The sequence below is a fragment of the Diadema setosum genome, chromosome 9, assembly GCF_964275005.1.
Source record: "Diadema setosum chromosome 9, eeDiaSeto1, whole genome shotgun sequence".
NCBI classification, from domain to species: Eukaryota; Metazoa; Echinodermata; class Echinoidea; order Diadematoida; family Diadematidae; genus Diadema; species Diadema setosum.
In genome coordinates, this window is record NC_092693.1 from 5902096 (window position 1) to 5921334 (window position 19239).

The following is a 19239-nucleotide window of genomic DNA, read 5'->3' on the forward strand; positions in this document are numbered from 1 at the left end:
CCCATGAAATCATGCATACGCGATCTCAAACCAGGGACTGTTCAGCGATGTAACAATTTCAACCTTACTGTCGAACACTTAGTGCCTATTGCATTGCGATGCAACATGTACCAACACACATTGCTATCGAAGAAAGTTCGTTTATATTCCAATACAATGTGTGTCTAAATAATGTTCTGTGGTGACAAAGGCGAATTTTTGACAGTAAAAGAAGCGGCAGCAGAAGAAACTGCCTGCCGCGTGCCATTTTCTGCTCGCGGGATAGCCCGACACGAAGAAGCGCGACGCTGTTTAGTACGCACCCGCTGTGCGAATCTCGACGTACAGCTAGCAGCGACTGGGCTCGCGGGAATGCCGTAGCGTGGTGTGTAGCTGCGCTGCAGTATGCATCCACCGGACTAGCAATGGCCGCGCACACATAGCGCATCAGCACACATGTGTTTGTATTGTCATGTACATGTATGGATTGCATGCACAGAATACAGACTAACTGTACGGAGTATCTTAGCAGCAGTGTGATGTACGGTGAATGACGGTACGGTGCTTACAGGGCCAGGGTAAGGGAAACTTGCCGAAACTTTTACAAATTATGTTTACGAACCAAAAGAGAATGAAATTGCTTGAATAAAACGTATGTAAAAATCGTTTCTGTACTTTCGGGGGTGCGTCAAATGTACCGAGGAAGTCCGTCAAAAAAGTGACCGAGGTGTGCGTCACTTTCAACGTGTTGTCCGTCAAAAAAGTGACTGTGGTGTTCGTCACTTGCAGCGTTTTGTCCGTCAAAAAAGTGACTGTGGTGTCCGTCAAAAACCCCGTGTTGTCAGTTAAAAAATGACCATGACGCACCCATGTCCGGGGGTAGTGGGGTGCGTCATTACATTGACAAGTGCATTATTTCTGGAGTACTGCATTTCACATGATCAAGTGGATGATAACACATGTAGGCCTATCTGAAAATGATGAGGGTGGTGGATAATATCAAAGCAGAGTCTGAATAGCAACAAATCAGTACATTGATGGCAAGGACATTTGTAGTTCTACGGACTGCTCGGTCTATAATCTGTCAATATTACCATGAGACAGATTGAACTAGACAGCAGACAGGAACTATTGTAGCAGCAAGTAGCAAAAGAACTATCACTGTACATGTACACACAGTATTGTACGTAGTAGTACTGGACACACTGCTGAAATGTAGGTTTAAAATATACAGGGCACTGCCATTATAAAATGAACATGGCTATTTTTATGAAACTTTCGCTACAACAAAGTAAAAATTCAGGTCATGTAAAATTATCTTTGAAAAGGTAAAATTGCACCATATATAACAAAATTTTGATATAACTGAATAGAACTGCTGGTCCCAAGAACTTTGTTATGACTGGAGTCGACTGTAGCAGTAATGATATATAGAAGTACATTGTAGAGCCTGTACATGTTGTGGTGTTTTAGAAAGTAACAACAGAAGAGTTAGTAGTAAAGTTGTACAGCCTTAATACATCCTTTTTCACAGCCACCCCTGAGTAGGTAAACCAACTACCAGTAATAGCAAAGAGCATTTATAATCTTTGATTCCCTGAATTTGTATTGTGTATGTGTGTACAATTGTATGTGGGTTAATACCATTCCATTACGTCTACAGGCTTGTATCTGCAGTTCTGAATTTATATACCAGTATCAGAGAGATGCAGTTCTAATGAACTACAACCAGATTTAGCATTGACAGCTGTACAAAAATCAGAAGCAGTCAAGATAGGAAGAATAGAAGTCAGTATTTTCATTTTGGATAGAAGAACTATAGCAGTGCAAGTGTACATGTACATCATACATTTGTATGTGAGGTGCAGTAATTCTGGCCTGCTCTGCTAAGGGGGATTTCAATATCTTTTGTGTATTGTACAAAGTTTACTTTAGACGGAGACATACAATACAAGTGTACTTTGTGGTCTCTGATGATGCACTTTGGGTGTGACGAGACTTGACCATGAGAAAGGCCTTTCTTACTATTATATTTCCCAAAGTTTTTACACTGCATTCAGACTTCAGCACATATTCACTCAATCAATCAAGATGCCACATTAAACAGTGCCAAGTCTGTTGATTTTTTTTCCAACAACATAGGATATAAGCAGTCTAATCACTTCATTTGCTCATACACAGTACTTTTTCTCTACCATGACAAATGATAAACATACACTTCAACATGAAATCTTTGTCAAGGCTATGCATTTCCTGAATTTTACAAAATTTTACAATTTTAGTTCACTCAGGACTCTAACTGTGCATTTTGTGTTTTCCCTGTGGCCAAAAGAATGTGACATATCTGGTAAAACTAATTTAAAATTTAGAAATCTAAATGAAAGACAATTCTAACTACCGGTATGTACAAGTACATTGTACATTACACACTGTATACAGTTTACAGTTGTATGCATGCTAGGGAGTTTTTATTACTTTTTCTTTGAGAAATACAAATGTCAAGTTTTAGACATCTTCTGAAGTAAATACAATAAAAGTAAAAACTAGATATGAGAAAGCACCTGTCTATGAAGACCATCTGCATGGAAGTCCCCACAGTTGTACAGAGAAAATGTGCAACAACTCACTCTTCGAGAGCAATTGTGGCAAATGCTGCCTGCACAATCTGAAACTGAATTTAGCCATCTCATATTATGCAATGTATACCTGTCAATATAAAACCGGGGATGAAAAATCAGTTTTTAATGAATTTATTGGGCCTTATGTTTAAAAAAAAAATATTTATGAATGAAGTCAATTGCAAAATGAATGTGTGCTTGTCTGTCTGTGTGTGTTTGTGCGTGTTTGTGTGCTCTCTATGAACTGTAGCCCCTTTCTTTGCCACATATCATTAAAACAGGATTTTTAGCTCCAATTCACTTGAAAGCTATTTCACATACATGCTGGACACAATTTGTAATATACTCAGTCCCACTACAGAGTGTTTCACATAACAGATTGAACAGTACGCTCTTAAGAACTATTAAGCATACACATACATGCCGTGCGGAGCAAGGCGTCAGACAAGACTCAAGAGCCATCAAGTGCCATCAAAGCGAAAACCACAATACAACTACAAAACTAATGAAAATTGATACGTTCCGCCAAGAATTGTACATTATACTCACGCATAGGCCATGAAACAAAAAATGGCACTTTCTAGGGCAATCGCTGATGGTCGGAGTTCATCGTTGCAGAATTAAAAATACATACCATGTACAAGATTTGAACAATGCAAGTTGTGCGCTCGTCTGGCTTCAAGACCCTCCGCTCGTACTATTTTGCTTTAGAGTATTGGTTTGCCTTTGCCTCCGCGGAGGGCGCATTTTGTAAAAGAAGTCCAGTTGGCAAAGGGTCTGGAAACCAGACTAGTTGTGCGCAAATGCGTAACCAAAGTCTGTGCGTGCACCACATAGAGTTCTGTGGTTTGCAGTGCGCCGCTAGGGGCTGCTAGTGTTGCATCACAGTCAACAGCGTGACCTTTGAAAGTGCAGCTCTGATCGCGTTCGTGATCAAAAATGGCTGCACGAAAGACTGATATTCCGCTCTCACACGCTGCATAAAATCTTCGTTTTCGGTAAGTTGTGATTTGCGTATATGTCATATAACAAAAACATGAAGTCAAGACCTCTAATTAATCAAGATTGTCCTTAATGAGTCTGAGGTGACAAAAAAGATGTTGTCAAGAACCAAAACTCAATGTGATCAACATGTACTTGCGTTTTGGACCTTGTGGGTACAGTTGTCACGTTTTTTACAGTGACTCGACTGTGCTGTGTATACATTGTAGTTAGCCTGGTGAATGTCCTTCTTGCTACAAAATGCATAGCCCGACCAGACGCCCAGACAAGAGGAGCCTCGCCATCACATCGGAAACCACAACACAATTTGAACTACAAATCATCTACAAATTGATATGTCACTTATAAAAATCTATATGTCACTCACATAAAGTGCATGCTTATATTTCAGAAGGTACAGTTATATGCGTCATGAGTCCATAGAGAGCCCTCGTGATATGTCCATGGAACAAACAAAAAATGGCACTTTCTAGCGCAATCCCTGACCGTCGGCGTTCACTGTTGCAGAATTCAAAAGGTGCGTTGACTTCTCTGCACATTATGCGCGCGTGTGGCTGGAAGTGCAGGGATCTCGTGTGCATGCGCTGCTCGAGTGTAGCAGCACGGCCAACAGTGCAGTATAACCTTAAAAAGTGCATTGAGATTGCGTGAACTCCCGATTATTCAAAATGGCCTGGCATGAAAGACGATGTACCTTTTGCACATGCTGCATGTGCATAATATAATCTTCGTTTTCAGTAAGTTATGAATTGTGTAGGGTTGGGGGTACCACGTATCGACACCCTAAGGATCTGTAGCTTGTTTATTCTAAAAATATAATACAAATCCGCCTAATTCTTACCTCAAATATGCCATAAATACTGCAGTTTTGAATGTCGTGACCGTCTCGTTATGAATCTCCGTTTTAAAATAGCGCAATTTTAGTGCGTGCGTTCCGTTTTCTTCGCGCAGCTAAAAAGGGAACCTTGCGATCTCCTCCATAGGTATACACGTGAATTTCACAGCATAGGTAATACACGTGAAATTCACAGGCCATAGGTAATACACGTGAATTTCACAGCCATGCGTCGTTACTGATCGGATGTGTAATTTTTAGCTTGGTTTGTTTGAGTTTGATTTTCGTTTCTTCGTTTTTATTGTTTTTATAGCTAATGACACTTAATCCCGCGCGTATTTTCGTTCTATACGCAAACAGCCATGATACGCAGGGTGTCGATGGGAAGGTGCCCTGTCGATAGGTGGTGCCCTAACCATACATGTCAATATTGATAACATAGCTACATTTGTATGAAGTCTCATTAATGAAGATTGTCTTTAATGTGTTTGAGCCTAATTGAGGTGACAAAAAATGATGTCAAGTATCAAAATACAACGCGATTGTAAAATTTACTTTGTGTTTGCTCTGTGTTGTGGGCCGCTCTGGTACAGCTCTGTAGCTGTCGCAATATAAGTATGGTTGGGGCACCACCTATCGACAGGGCACCTTCCCATCGACACCCTGCGTATCATGGCTGCTTGCGTATAGAACGAAAAAGTACGCGCGGGATTAAGTGTCATTAGCTATAAAAACAATAAAAACGAAGAAACGAAAATCAAACTCAAACAAACCAAGCTAAAAATTACACATCCGATCAGTAACGACCCATGGCTGTGAAATTCACGTGTATTACCTATGGCCTGTGAAATTCACGTGTATTACCTGTGCTGTGAAATTCACGTGTATACCTATGGAGGAGAGGGGGTGCCGATCGCAAGGTTCCCTTTTTAGCTGCGCGAAGAAAACGGAACGCACGCACTAAAATTGCGCTATTTTAAAACGGAGATTCATAATCAACGAGACGGTCACGACATTCAAAACTGCAGTATTTATGGCATATTTGAGGTAAGAATTAGGCGGATTTGTATTATATTTTTAGAATAAACAAGCTACAGATCCTTAGGGTGTCGATACGTGGTACCCCCAACCCTACTGTAGGCTATATATTAGGGTTATTACAGGCTAGGCGGCTAATTACAGCAACTGGGCTGCGTACAAAATGCAAAACCCCCCATGCCATACATAGAATTGAACAAAATTTACCCATATTACTTAGCATGACATGGCCTAGGTGTAGGACAATAAAAGATAAATTTTGTTTACCTTTTGTAAGCAATCAAGCACAGCAAAATTATTTCCCTTTCGGGCACACATGTGCTGAACATCAGCAGCGCAGGCAGGGTGGTCAGCTATCCTAATGGGTCTCATGGGTGTCTGTCTGGCTGATGGCTGTTTCTTTGCATCTTTCCGTGTCTGAGGGTCTTGGAGCTGTTGCTGTTGCTGTTGCTGCCTAAAATTTGGGTTTTGATCCATGTTTACCGGCAAGCCCTGACCTCCACCTCCCTGAGCCTGAGGGAACTGCATCTGTGCATTAAAACCTCCCTGGGCCTGGGGCTGGCCTTGTTGAAACCTTCCCTGATCATTCGGAATTCGAGCAGGACCGGCATTCATCGCTCCAAACCTGTTTGGTTGCATCTGCTGTTGCATCTGCAAATCGTCCCTCATGTCCCTCCTCCTGCCAAATTGATTATCGGCATCATTGCCTGGCACTACACCGGCTCCACGGCCCCGCTGCAGCTGCATGTCCATACCTCTACCACCACGGGCGATGCCGCCACCGACCCCGGCGTTGCCAGCAGGAGGTTGCTCCTGGTCGGCCAATGCACCACGCCTTACTCTGTGCTTTACATCCTCTAAATCAATGTTTCTTCCCCTTTCGATGGCATCATGCCTGTCAGCATCGTGTCTTCCCACTCCAAATGCGAGTGCTACTTCGAATAATATAAAAATTACAACACATGTCGCTAACCTGACACGTAGGAAGGTCGCCATTTTGAATGCGATGTCTTTCGCAACTAAAAATTTTCAGTACACATCAAAATCGCGATCGCGCGAGCCACACACTTACTACTACGTGTGTGCGTTCATACCGGTGCGCGTACTAGATCGACCTATGCACCAAAGAGGTTCTATATAGAACCTCTTTGACCTACAGACGGCTTGCTAGCTGGCGCTAGAATACGACCACAGAACTTGCGACACAGGCGCGCGGCGATTACTCGCTGTACTAGTATGAGAACACGCTATTCAGTTCACATGCAGCAGGTACCAATCAGCCACGTCATCTCAATTTTCGTGTGAACTGCACCCGCCACTGATGTGATCATCTCTGGCCTGATCTAGAACAATAGTTATCAACTTGATACATGTACTGTTAATATCGCCATGGTTACGAGTGTCTCAGTGTTATTGTTGTGTTTTGTATGTTTGTGTTTCAATGACAAAATCATGCTGTTATCTGCACAGATTTTCATTTCATTCATCATGGGCATGACTGTGTAGCAGCAGCATGCAGGTTTAGCGCATGAAGCTTGCGTCTTTCGAATGGATCATGTGGTTCTAGATAATAACAATAATGATAATGATAATGATAATAATAATAATAATAATAATAATGATAATAATAATGATAATAATAATAATGATAATAATAATAATAATAATGATAATAATAATAATGATAATAATAATAATAATAATAATAATAATAATAATAATAACAATATGAAGCAGAATAAGAATAAGCATTATAAAGCATTCATTCTACCTTTAAAAGATATTCGTGAGACTTTGAAAACAGTAAATAGATATATTACGTTACAACATAATTATGATATCATAGAAGATACATGTTTAGAACAATAAGCAATCAAGCAATATACATTATATAAATATATATATATATATACATATATATATATATATATATATATATATATATATATATATATATATATATATATATATATATATATATATACATACATGTGTGTGTGTGTGTGTGTGTGTGTGTGTGTGCAAATATTCTTTGCCTTGATAGTTTCTATGGGCAGAGATGACGACAAAATGACTATTCACGGGGGGGGGGGGGGCAGCACCGAAGTGAATACTCCTTTTGGCGGCACCGAGGTCAATAGTTTTAACAAGAAACTCGAAATTGGGCAGTGTATATTTGTTTATTTGTTTTGTATTTGGGGTCAAAAATAAGGGGAAATGGGAAAAATGCGAGGCGAGACGTCGTGTGGTGGACAGGATGTTGTGAAGAGATCTGTCAGCGGATCAGGGCAGTTACTCCCCGAGGGCAATTACCCCCTTCCCCCCCCCCCCCCCCCCGGTTAAACAGATAAGGTTAGAGTATCATAAAGATTGGGGTTGGGGTTAGGTTTAGGGTTAGAGTTTGGGTTAGGGTTAGGATTAGGATTAGGGTTAGGGTCAGGTGAAGGGTTCGGGCACGATTTATGCGCAATGTCAGAATTGCTTTATGATGTCACAATTGTTTTGTTATTTGTTACATTTTACAGGGTGTCGGTACGAAATTTTCTACTTAAAAAAGCAGAGGTGAATAGTTCTTTCGGAGACACCGAGGCCTAGTTTTAACCAGAAACTCGAAATAAGGCAAAGTATATTTGAAGGGTTTGTTTGCAAAAACCGATAAGTCCATTTTTGAAGATTTTGAAGTACGATCTCTGTCATAAAGTACAAAATAATACCTTTTAAATGATATATTGGTCACTACATATAAAGGTATATTTTTGAAGTTATGGTCAAAAGAAGCAAAAATTTTCTTATTATTCTTTTTATTTTTCTTGACCTTTAGTAGCAAATTTCTCCATTTGGCAAATATGGACTTATCGGTTTTTGCAAACAAACTCTTCATTTGTTTTATATTTTGGATCAAAAATTTAAACAAAACAAGGGGGAATACCCATAATCACGTGAGGCTCTTTCATCCAATCACTAAAGAACAGTTTTTTTTTTTTTTTTAATCCAAAATATGACATCACTTAAGGAACCTCTTCAAATAGTATTATCAAATTTTCTGTTGAGGTGGTACACAGTAAAACCAAGGAGGTTCAAGAGATGGAGTCACAACAATCTTATTCCCTTTGAGTTAACCCAAATTTTTGATCCGCTAATACAAAAAAAAAGAAGAAGAAAAGATGGACATAGAGACACTATACTGTCTCTACATTAATACACAAGTGCGTCCTGGATATTCCTCACTGAAAGGAAGACATTTGGTTCATTTCTCCCTGGCTCTCATTACATGATCATCAGTCACTCTGAATATAATATAGGCAAGGTACTGCCTTTAGAGTTTCTGGTTAAAACAATGGGCAGAGGGAATTCAAAAGCAGCAATACGCCTATTCACTGAGGAGCGCAGTCCCGAAGTAAATCGGAGACCCATCATTTTAACTAGAAACTCGAAGTTAGGCAAATATAACTCGAAGTTATTCTGCATAATATGTGATCGAAAATTGAAACAAAAGAATGGGAAAATGTGAGGTGAAAAGTCCCGTGTTGGATGCGATGTTGTGGAGGGATCCTACACCTGACAAGGGCGGGCTGTCACAATCATTTATATTTAACATTAGAAAGAGAATAAAGTATACAAATTATTTTACGAAGTGGTCAACGAAGCAGTGGGCGATGTCAGAATTGCTTCGTGATGTAATAATTACTTTGTGAGAAATTGTTACAAGACACAACAGAGTGACCGTACGAAGCAGTGGGCGATGTCAGAATTGCTTTGTGATCATGCTATAATTACTTAGTGAGAAATTGTTACAACACCCAGCTAGAGTGACCGTACAAAGCAGCCCGCGATGTCAGAATTACTTTGTGAGGAATCATTGTTACATTTTCACGAGTGACCGTACGAAGAAGCGCCCTGTGTCAGAATTGAAGAGTTTATTTGCAAAAAACCGATAAGTCCATTTTTGAAGATTTTTAAGTACGGTATCTGTCATAAAGTACAAAATAATACCTTTTAAATATTATATTGGTCATTACATAAAAAGGTATATTTTTGACGTTATGGTCAAAAGAAGAAAAATTTTCTTATTATTCTCTTTATTTTTCTTGACCTTTAATTGCAAATATCTCTGTTTGGCATATATGGACTTATCGGTTTTGCAAACAAACTCTTCAATTGCTTTTCGAGGTCACATTATTTATTGGTTTGTGACATTTTCATGAATAGTGCACTGTTTGGAAAATGTCGTGATAAGCAGTCACGTCATTTCCCAAATCTAGTGTAGTGTGAAACAGACCAACATTCTGAAATAGATGAACATACATGATTATAATCACGTGACGCTCTAGGCAACCAGTTAGATACAGGATTAATTTCTAATTCAGAATATAATACAAAATATATGTCTTTATGATGTTACAGTTCACAATGAAAATGGCGACATCGAACCCCCGATCAGGCAAAGTCATAAAAAAAAAAAAAATGAACTTGTGGATTATTTTGCGCATCGAAAACTTACAACTGAATAACATGGCGAGTTGGAACCATAGAGCACTTGCGCCTCCAGCTAATAGCCACTAGCACATATTTTTTTTTCCTTGGGATGGATTAGTTGCGGAACTCTAACCTTTTCAACTTCTCATAGTGTATTTTCGACTCTGAATGTCAGCATGTTTGACACTCCATGATATTCCTAACAGTACACTCTATTCTGAAATGATGTCACAAAGCACTTGTGAAATCGCACGCTGCTTCGTACTGTCACTTTGGGAAATTTAATTTCATTAAACAAGTAGGCCTACTTTAATTTGACATCACATCACATCTATTCATCTACGTTGCGTACTCACAACAGACGTCTACCAACGGTAGTACTATTTAGTAAGTGTTTAACGCCCTCTCTCGTCAGGCGCAGGACAATCAACAGCCGGGTGTCCTAAAATATTTTTCTCGTCTAAAGTCAAGTTGCAATTGCCATAGCAACAGCGAACTGTGCGACAGAAATTCTTGCTTTGGATTATTAGCTGATGTCAAACTATAAAACTGCCACACTGGTTGCATGAACTGTCTGTGAGGTGATTGTTATTGAAAGTTCTGGATGCAGAGATGCCAAGTTTCACAACTAGCTAGGAGTGAGAAACTGTTATTTAGTGAAGCAACCAAAGAGATGGAGTGGGTGCCCCCCCCCCATGCGATCTCAAAAACTGTGCAATTTTGGTGCACTCTTATGAACCAATTTTACTGGCATAATTCTCATCTATTCTTTATGCAAGATAGTCCTGCAAGACATCATTTTGAGCATTTTATTTTTTAAAGCTTGAATTTTGGTCCAGGATGAAAGAGTCTACTCAGTCTAGACTGTATGACAGGCATGACTTAATTGATGGCACAGTTTTTGGAGACCTCTGGATTATTTACAGTGCAACGTTAGTTAGAAAGAAAAATAGCTGTAAGACTAAGATGTTTCATTTCAGATTAGAAATTGTGCACTTTGGTTTGGTGCATTCCTGAATATAATAGACTTAATTAACTTGCACAATTATCGTCCACTTGTTGGGGAAGGGTCTTAAAAAACATTATTTTTAGCATTTTACACCCATCTTTTTTTTTTTCAAGGGTGAATGGGTCCAGCATGATACAATTTAAATTTTTGTTTACCATATTATTTTTGAATAGCAATAGCTATTATCTGTATGTTAACATACACAGGTTAAAGGGATGGTACAGTTTTGGTTGAGATGGGGCTTCAGGTTTCAAACTTCTTTGGATGATTATTTATTTTTTTTTTCAGATGAGAATCCTCTTATGCTATATATGAAAGAGCACATAATTCTACGAGGAATTCAAAGTTTATTTGATGAAGATTGGTTTTGACATGGCCGAGATATCCAAAACAGCAAAACCGATTTTCATGTAATAAACTCTGAATTTCTCTTTAATGGTATGCTCTGTAACATTTCATAGAAGTGGTTTTTAGGTATCTCAAAAAAGTTAAAAGCCGAATCCTCAGCTTAACCAATACATGTACAAAAGTACTATAAAATTCATCCCTTATAACCATTAGCAAGCTTTCCATCCAGTGTTAGTTATTGATCTACATGCTGTGGTTTGTTACCTCCGCCAAGGGGGGAGGTGTTATGTTTTCATTACCGTTTGTTTGTTTGTCCGTGTGCAGAATAACTCAAAAAGTTGGGAACGGATTTAGATGAAACTTGAAGGTTGAGAATGATGCAAGGAACAAACGATTAAATTTTGGTAGTGATCTGAAAACTTTTATGGATTTTATGAAGGATTTTCAATATTTAGGCAGGTAGGGTCAATGAACTCCAGAGTTCAAGCCGCGCATTTTTTAGGTTTTCATGCGTGCACTATGAATGTGTGCTCTAGTTTCTGCTAGGGTGAGGCGCGTCACGCAGCTGAGGGTTTATGATGTAACAAAGGCTTCTATATTGGGAAATAGGGCAATTTTTTCAGCATGCGTACGTATGGGCAGAAATCACTCATCACTACATATGGAAGAGCAAGTTCATCGGTAGAAAGTAATTGCTTGGCGGAGGTCTGAGCTCTCAGAGTGCTTTTCTAGTTTGTTTGTTTGTTTGTCTGTGTTTCTTGTTTGAGAGATGAGAAAATGACTGCTGGGTGGGCAAGCGTGAGTTTGGCTGTGACGTTAGACTTGGTAGATTAGCCTAGGACGAGTTGGAGGATGAAGTCTATAGCCACATATCAACCGTGCCATCAGCTTCCCCGCCTTCAGTGACATGTGCTAAAATCATGCATCTTTTAGATAAGAGAGAGAGATTTTGTTTTGTCTTTTTCCATTTCTAAGAAAAAAGGAAAACAAAGAAATAGGACCCTATTGGAGATAATATTCTGTAAAACATGATATTTCTGTGACATTAAATATTTGCAAATTGGAGCCAATGGCCCTTTTCTAGGCATGACATTTTCGCAAAGTGCCTCTGGCATTCAATGCATATAGTGTGAACAAGAGCTTTCACATGCATTTTAATTTCGCAAATCTTTGCTTTTGTGACATTCACAAAGTGGAAATGGATGCAAACATTCATCGTTTTACAATATGCACCAGCCAGTACCGATGTCAAATTTTGTTGTTTTCAGTATTGTTTTGTCTCCACGGTAACATCAATTATTCTGTGACACACACATACATCTCCTCTCTCTCTCTCTCTCTCTCTGTCCATGAAACCTTATGCTGCCTTCAATCCATGTTCCCAGTGGTCATGACAATCATGTTTCAGGTCGTCATGGATAAAACGGGCTGGATGCAAGAAAACGGAGGGGGACAGGATGGGCAAACATTATAGGCTGTGATTGCCCAGATTTTTAACTGTCAAAAAATCTGCCACGGTAGCCACGGTGCTGATTAAAAAAACCTTGCAGGCTCAAGGAAAACTGGATTTCCACAAAACATGAGAGCATGCAATAGGCTGCAACAAAAGGTGGTCCATAGTGGGACACGAAGGGAAATATGGTGAAGTCTAGCCTGACCAAACACCGTGAAAATGGCATCTGATTGCTAAATGTTCTAAGTCTGGAATGAACAAGACTAGATAATGGAGGGGGTAAGAAAGAAGAATATGCCACCTAACCAAGGCACACCACATGTATGTTACAGGTAAACCGGGCTGCCATGGCCGCCGGGAGTATGATGTACACGAAGCATTACTCTTACACTCACAAACATAACCTCACAAGCCTAAAAACACACATAGTTTGACAACATACAGCATCCAGTCTTGTTGGCAAACAATTTGGTTCCTTATATTTTTGTTTTGATCTATTTAATTCAAACTTGCATTAAACACTAGGAACAGTTTTGAAAAAGAGAAACCACCACTCTACAAAGTTTTTTTTTTTCCATTTTTTTAAACACTGTTTCAGTTTCCTACAAATACATCTAAAACTACATTTCTTCTTTTTTTTCAGTAATACTGCGAACAAAGACAGCCAAAGCTACTGTAGTGAAGTACTGATACAAGACGAATACAAAATATTATCTTATTCTGAATACAAACTGAAAGTTAAATTCGAGTGCTGTTCAATGATTATCATGTCAATCAAGGACATTTTAAAAACTCTACAGAAATGCCTTAATGCCTCAATATACATTGCAATGAGATGTCATGTCTTTACTAAATGGGCAAAAAATATGATTATGTCCAGCTGAAATTTGCAGAGAAACTTGTATGGTTTCTTTGCAAGTTATTGGGCTAACTAATGCCAAACCTATACAACTCTGGAAAAAAAAACCCAAACAAAACAAAACAAAACACAGTAGCTTTGAATGGATGCATAACAAGATTTGTTCTAAAATGTAACTTCTCAAAGCATGGAAATTAGAAGCATTGCTTTTTCTTCTTCTTTTTTTTTTTTTTAATGCCAAGAAAACTCTCAATCATTTTATATGAGAAATGTGACCACAAGCAGTCTTAGCACTATCAATTCAATATATATATATATATTCTTTAAAGTACTATTCCCTTAAAAAACAAGTTTTTAGGACACAGCTATCTACTTGTGAGAGAAGAACAATAATTTACACACAACTGTAAAGCAGGAGATCGGCAATATAAATACTCAAAATATGGTTAAAAGCAACTGACTGTGACACTAAGTCTGCAAATGTTAATTAATGTGACACGTTATGGCAAATGCATGATATCTTACAACTTCAAATCTGGCCACAGCCACAACCTCAAATACAAATATATACAAATATCTTTATATTGGATACACAAGACCACAGATTTTTGAAGTAAGTACAGTAACAACCATGATTGATTAACTGATTTTCAAATTCGGGACAATATCTTAAACAAGCTCCCCACATACAAACTGAACAATGATTTTGGACAGACTAATCCACAAGGGAGGGGTAGGGGGTAGGGAAGACATTGGTTGCTTGGATGGCTTCAGAAACAGCTTTATTTGCAGTCATGAACAATAGTTCGGTTTTTCTGGGCAAATCCTCTGCAGCGTAGAAAGGCAACCTGTCAAGAGATGCAACAAAGGACTGCCGTGGCTGTCGTGATACATGTGACAGACGTCTAAGCTGAGCTTCAGTGCATTTTTCAAAAATGTTGCATCATTTCCTCTATATAAAAAATAGGGAAACTGACCTCTACAAGACTGGGGAAAATTACCTCTCTGCCTAACAAGAACAAATAAGGTATGAAACTTTGAATGTTAAAGTATGTGTTGCAACACAGAGACATCATGTTGGCTGGTTCTGGTAAATGCTGAGGCAATGTATTTGCAAATGCACTGCATAATACCAAAATGAAGCAGTTGTTGTTGTTGTGTTTTTGTACATCAAGTAATATGAATTTGGACTTATCTTTGAATATCACACAAAATATTTGCCCATTTACATTTTTACACCGATATCAAATTGCATAAAACGTACAAAGAAAAAGAAATTGTCTCTCCTACATAACCCCCCAGGGGAAAAAACAACAACAACAAAAAATGATAAAAATCTATTAGGGAGATGCACACCCAGGAAATTTTGACTAGACATGTGTTTGACTAAAAATACAGAAATACAAGTTTGCTGCCTGTGTACCAAATTCTGCATCGCAGAAGATTCAAGAACCCAGTAAGCCACCCCCCCCCCCAAAAAAAAAAAAAGAGGAAATGCGGTGGTAATTTCACTGGGGGAGTGTAATAGATTAAGAATAAATGCTCTAATCTGACATATGTTAAATAAACCTCTGATTAAACGTAAAGTAAAGTCTTGAAAAGACATTTCATCACTGAATACCGTGCATTTCATGCAATTACAAGAATGTGAAACACAAACAAAACATAAATAACTCCTGACTTCTATGTTTCATTAATCCTGTGATTGTAGTTGATCTCTGCAAATACCAAAGCGCTACAAACAATTCTGGATCACTACTACACTAGACATATACATCTACTCAGTGTTGACTGTTCTTTACTCAAACTATAACAGTGTCTCAAAAGCGTACTATCTAGTTTACATGGAAAATGAGTAAATCTTCACTCAATTAATGCACCGTATACATATATTACATCTCTCTTAGCAAGAAGTCACGGGACACAACAGAGTAATAAGTTGTGTAAGAAATTCACACAACACTGCCATATGGCGATAATTTACATCTTTGTAGGAACACTGTACTGCAAATTGCATCTTACAACTCTTCAACAGTAAGATTATCAGGGTTGAGTGGGGGTGTAACTCCAGAACTAGTAAACATAATATATACTGTATGAAAACGAAAAGAGAGATTATTGAACAATGTTTGATTAAATAGGGGGTCATCTTTGGTTTCAGTCTCAGCGTACGGAATGCAACCTATTTTACACTGAATTTTCACAACACAGTGTATGTATGACTTGCTCACAATGAGCTTCACTGCAGTATTTCCCCCGTACATAGCAGGAATAATGCATGATAGATGAAGGCACTGTACGTTAGTATACAAATGATGCACAGGACAGAGTGGATCGGTGAGAATTGGATGTGCGAGTATAACTTTGGAACTGTTCAAACCCACGAGCGCAGCGAGTGGGTTTTAGACTGTTCCAAAGTTAAACAAGAGCATCCAGCTCTCACTGACCCACAAAATAAGCCGGTGAGTCATTTATGTTATAAAATGGGCCCGTAAAGTCATGAAATACATCCATTTTCCCCATCATGGGTCCGGTACACCTACTCTATAGAAGGCTCAAGCCGTACATTCGGATTTTACCGGACGCATGGGTCAGTGTGGATCAGTAAAAATCATTGCATGACAATTGATCAATCAGATTGCAGAGATTCTAAAGCCCATTTTATAATATCTTTTTATCCACTTTCTCTTTCCTTTTAAGAAATTGTATTCTGCTGGATTTGTTTGGACAGGCATGCAATGCTGCAAACAGTTTTTCAGAATGGCCAGCAAATTTCCACCCCTTTGCTGCACAAATTTGTGATGCACAGACAACTCACATGGGTGCAGAAGTTTTCAGTTTGTACAAGAATTGACATCCATTGCTTGGATTTACGACATGACTGATCCCATATTGATGTTCTCAGATAAGTCATTGTCATTTCTTTTTTTTAGAATTATGTCTGCTGCACCACAGCGCAAAGCAAAGTAGTTTAACAAGAACGTGAGACATTAATAGCAATGTTTATACATAAATTTTGTGGTAGCCATGATGGACCTAAAGAATTCTAGAAATATACCATGTTTCTGTAGGATGACTACCAAAAAAAACAAACAAAACAAAACAACCCCCCCCCCAAAAAAAAAACAAAGCCACATACGACAACACAAAGATGTTGTGTTTCAGTGTTCAAATACAAATATTATTCACAGTTTATCAGCAATTGCTACATAATGTAATGTAACTGTGCTATCTTAATGTTTTCTCCAGAAATGCTGAATACTCCACTCTGAAAGACGCACAAAGCAGGTCAATACACACCTTTCTGCATTTACTAAATAAAGCATGAAGTATGAAGCAAAGCAGAAATGCAACCATGTCTTAATAATGCACAACTAATGTATCATAACATTTGATGATCTGCTTCTTTGCGTGCTTCTTAGATTCTATTTACTTCACTTTTCCATCTGTAAAGAGCATCCTCAAATCATCGGCACAACTGCAATTATGGTTGGAAAAATGCACACCATCCTAGAGTTTGTGGACCATCAAAATAAACACCATTAAATGACAGCAAATGCACACAAAAAAAAAATATCATAAATTAGCTGTACTGTAACAAGCAACATGCATGACCTTGCCATTTGTTACACATATAAAATGCACACAAATCTTTCACTCTAACCTCAATTCACTGAGTGAGGTACATGTCGCATTCCTACAATGAATACGCACGATTATTCTATTCTAATCTCTCTTTTTTTTTTGCTCTCAGAATATTGACACACCCACATACATACACAAACACACACCAACAGACACACACACTCGAGTTCCTTTTTGATTTTCTCTATAAACTTTAAAAACTCTCAGTACTAAATGTAATCACTCCTGTCGTCAAACCACCTCTGTATTTCGATACTTTGTTTGGAATCGTCGAAAGAACTACATATTCCATCTGACGGGCAAGATTTTGTGCATTTTCTTGCACTAGGTATTCTTTACAGGTATAGATTTGAGCAACTGTTGCACACGACCATACACACTTGTGAATCGGCCACTAAGAGTATGTGCGTGAATTATTAACAATGCACAGAAGCTGAATCACTTTCAATTCAATCAATGTCGCTACTTTTGTAATTACATGAGCTGACTGGATTAAACAGAGGGGAGAAATGCTTTATTGCATGTTAACAGCTATGGGTGAGAAATGACTTGGGGGATACTGTCCTGGAAGCAGGTAAAAATCTGGGATATAAATCCATGTTAAAAGTGACCTTTACAAGAAATGTGTGCAATGCTCTACTCCTTTTCTTCTGCACAGTACACTCAAATGAGACAGGAGCATGCTGGTTTCCCACCTGACTACCAAACGTGCCTAACTGCCGTACATGTCGGCAAGCTTCCTGAACTGTGGTCCCCAGTCGTTGAGGTAGTCGTAGTTCTGCTCCGACTCCGTGCTGCTGCTATTGAGGGAGCTCAGCGATCCCGCCGTTGAACCCTCGCCCTCGTAGTCGTACAAGTGGGGCTCGTCATACGGCGGGCCGTTGGGGTCATCATCGGCTCCCTTCAGCCGATCGTTGATGAAGTCACCGACGTTGGGGTCATCACCTACGGAGGGCAAAGGAACAGAGGTTTGAATTGATGCAAGGATCTACGATTAAGCTGGACTGCTTGCACTGATGTGACAGTAACTTCTATTCTCCCGTTCCTACCCTGCACACACATACACAAGGACAAATATACACACATGTACACTATCTGAACAACAGACAAAAATGACATAATAATGTACACACATATACACAGTGGGAGCATGACATTAATATCTACAATTGTGACTGCATGTTATCACATGACTAGCATCCAGCCAGGAGGGATTTTGCAGATGAAGAGGTAACAGTAGTTGGAGCAAGAAACTCCTTCTTTCATAAGATCTGCTTCCCTTCTCTGTTAACCCTAAAAAGACTGGGGGGGGGGGGGGGGCTAAAAGGCCCCCCCTCGACATTTTGCGCAATTACTCTGCAACACGCAATGCTCTCGCCGCGATGCTCTATGACTTTTTTCTTTCGAGTTTCCCGCACATTTTGACACCAAATTTGTGACGCCCGGGGGTACAATTCTGAAGTTACATAATTTTTTGTACATGCACGTGAGGCCAAAAATGGCTTCAAAATGTGATTTTGTGTACAAAGTCAATGCAAATTGAGTTTTTTCATATGGTTCATATAAATATGCTTATTTTTACTCTCAATGACTAAAATTAATTTGTTTTAGGAGTATTATGCTTCAAACAGTGTCTGCCACAAATTTTTGTTAAAAAACAACAAAAACAAAAGGTCGAAAAAACGAAGAAATACATAAGAAATTCATAAAACAATAAAATAAATAAGAAATTAATTTTGATACCGAATTTTTTTTCAAGTACATTTGCTAAGAATGCCACAAAGAATAATTAGATAAAAAATGAGCACTTTTGGAGCTTTATCTACTGATTTAGATCAAAGAGTCTGATTTCTCGAATAAATTAGCATAATTAATCAAAATAAAATAAAAGAAGACTATTTTGGAAAATTCAAATATACGATCTTGTAGATTACATCGCACACTACCATTGTGCAAATTTCTGCGGCGATCATGCAA

General features: G+C 38.7%; 2 protein-coding genes across 2 annotated transcripts in view; both read right to left on the minus strand.

The window, feature by feature from the left end:
* Positions 1-6478, minus strand: part of LOC140232490 (Golgi apparatus protein 1-like) — an 82121-nt gene extending 75643 nt beyond the window's left edge. Inside the window, exon 1 of the mRNA XM_072312584.1 lies at positions 5740-6478. Coding sequence (XP_072168685.1) covers positions 5740-6468 — 729 coding nt within the window. The 5' untranslated portion in view covers positions 6469-6478. The remainder of the gene's footprint in view (positions 1-5739) is intronic.
* A 10073-nt stretch (positions 6479-16551) lies between these two features.
* Positions 16552-19239, minus strand: part of LOC140232980 (neural-cadherin-like) — a 62679-nt gene continuing 59991 nt past the window's right edge. Inside the window, exon 34 of the mRNA XM_072313085.1 lies at positions 16552-18207. Within this exon, the coding sequence (XP_072169186.1) occupies positions 17975-18207 (233 nt within the window). The 3' untranslated portion in view covers positions 16552-17974. The remainder of the gene's footprint in view (positions 18208-19239) is intronic.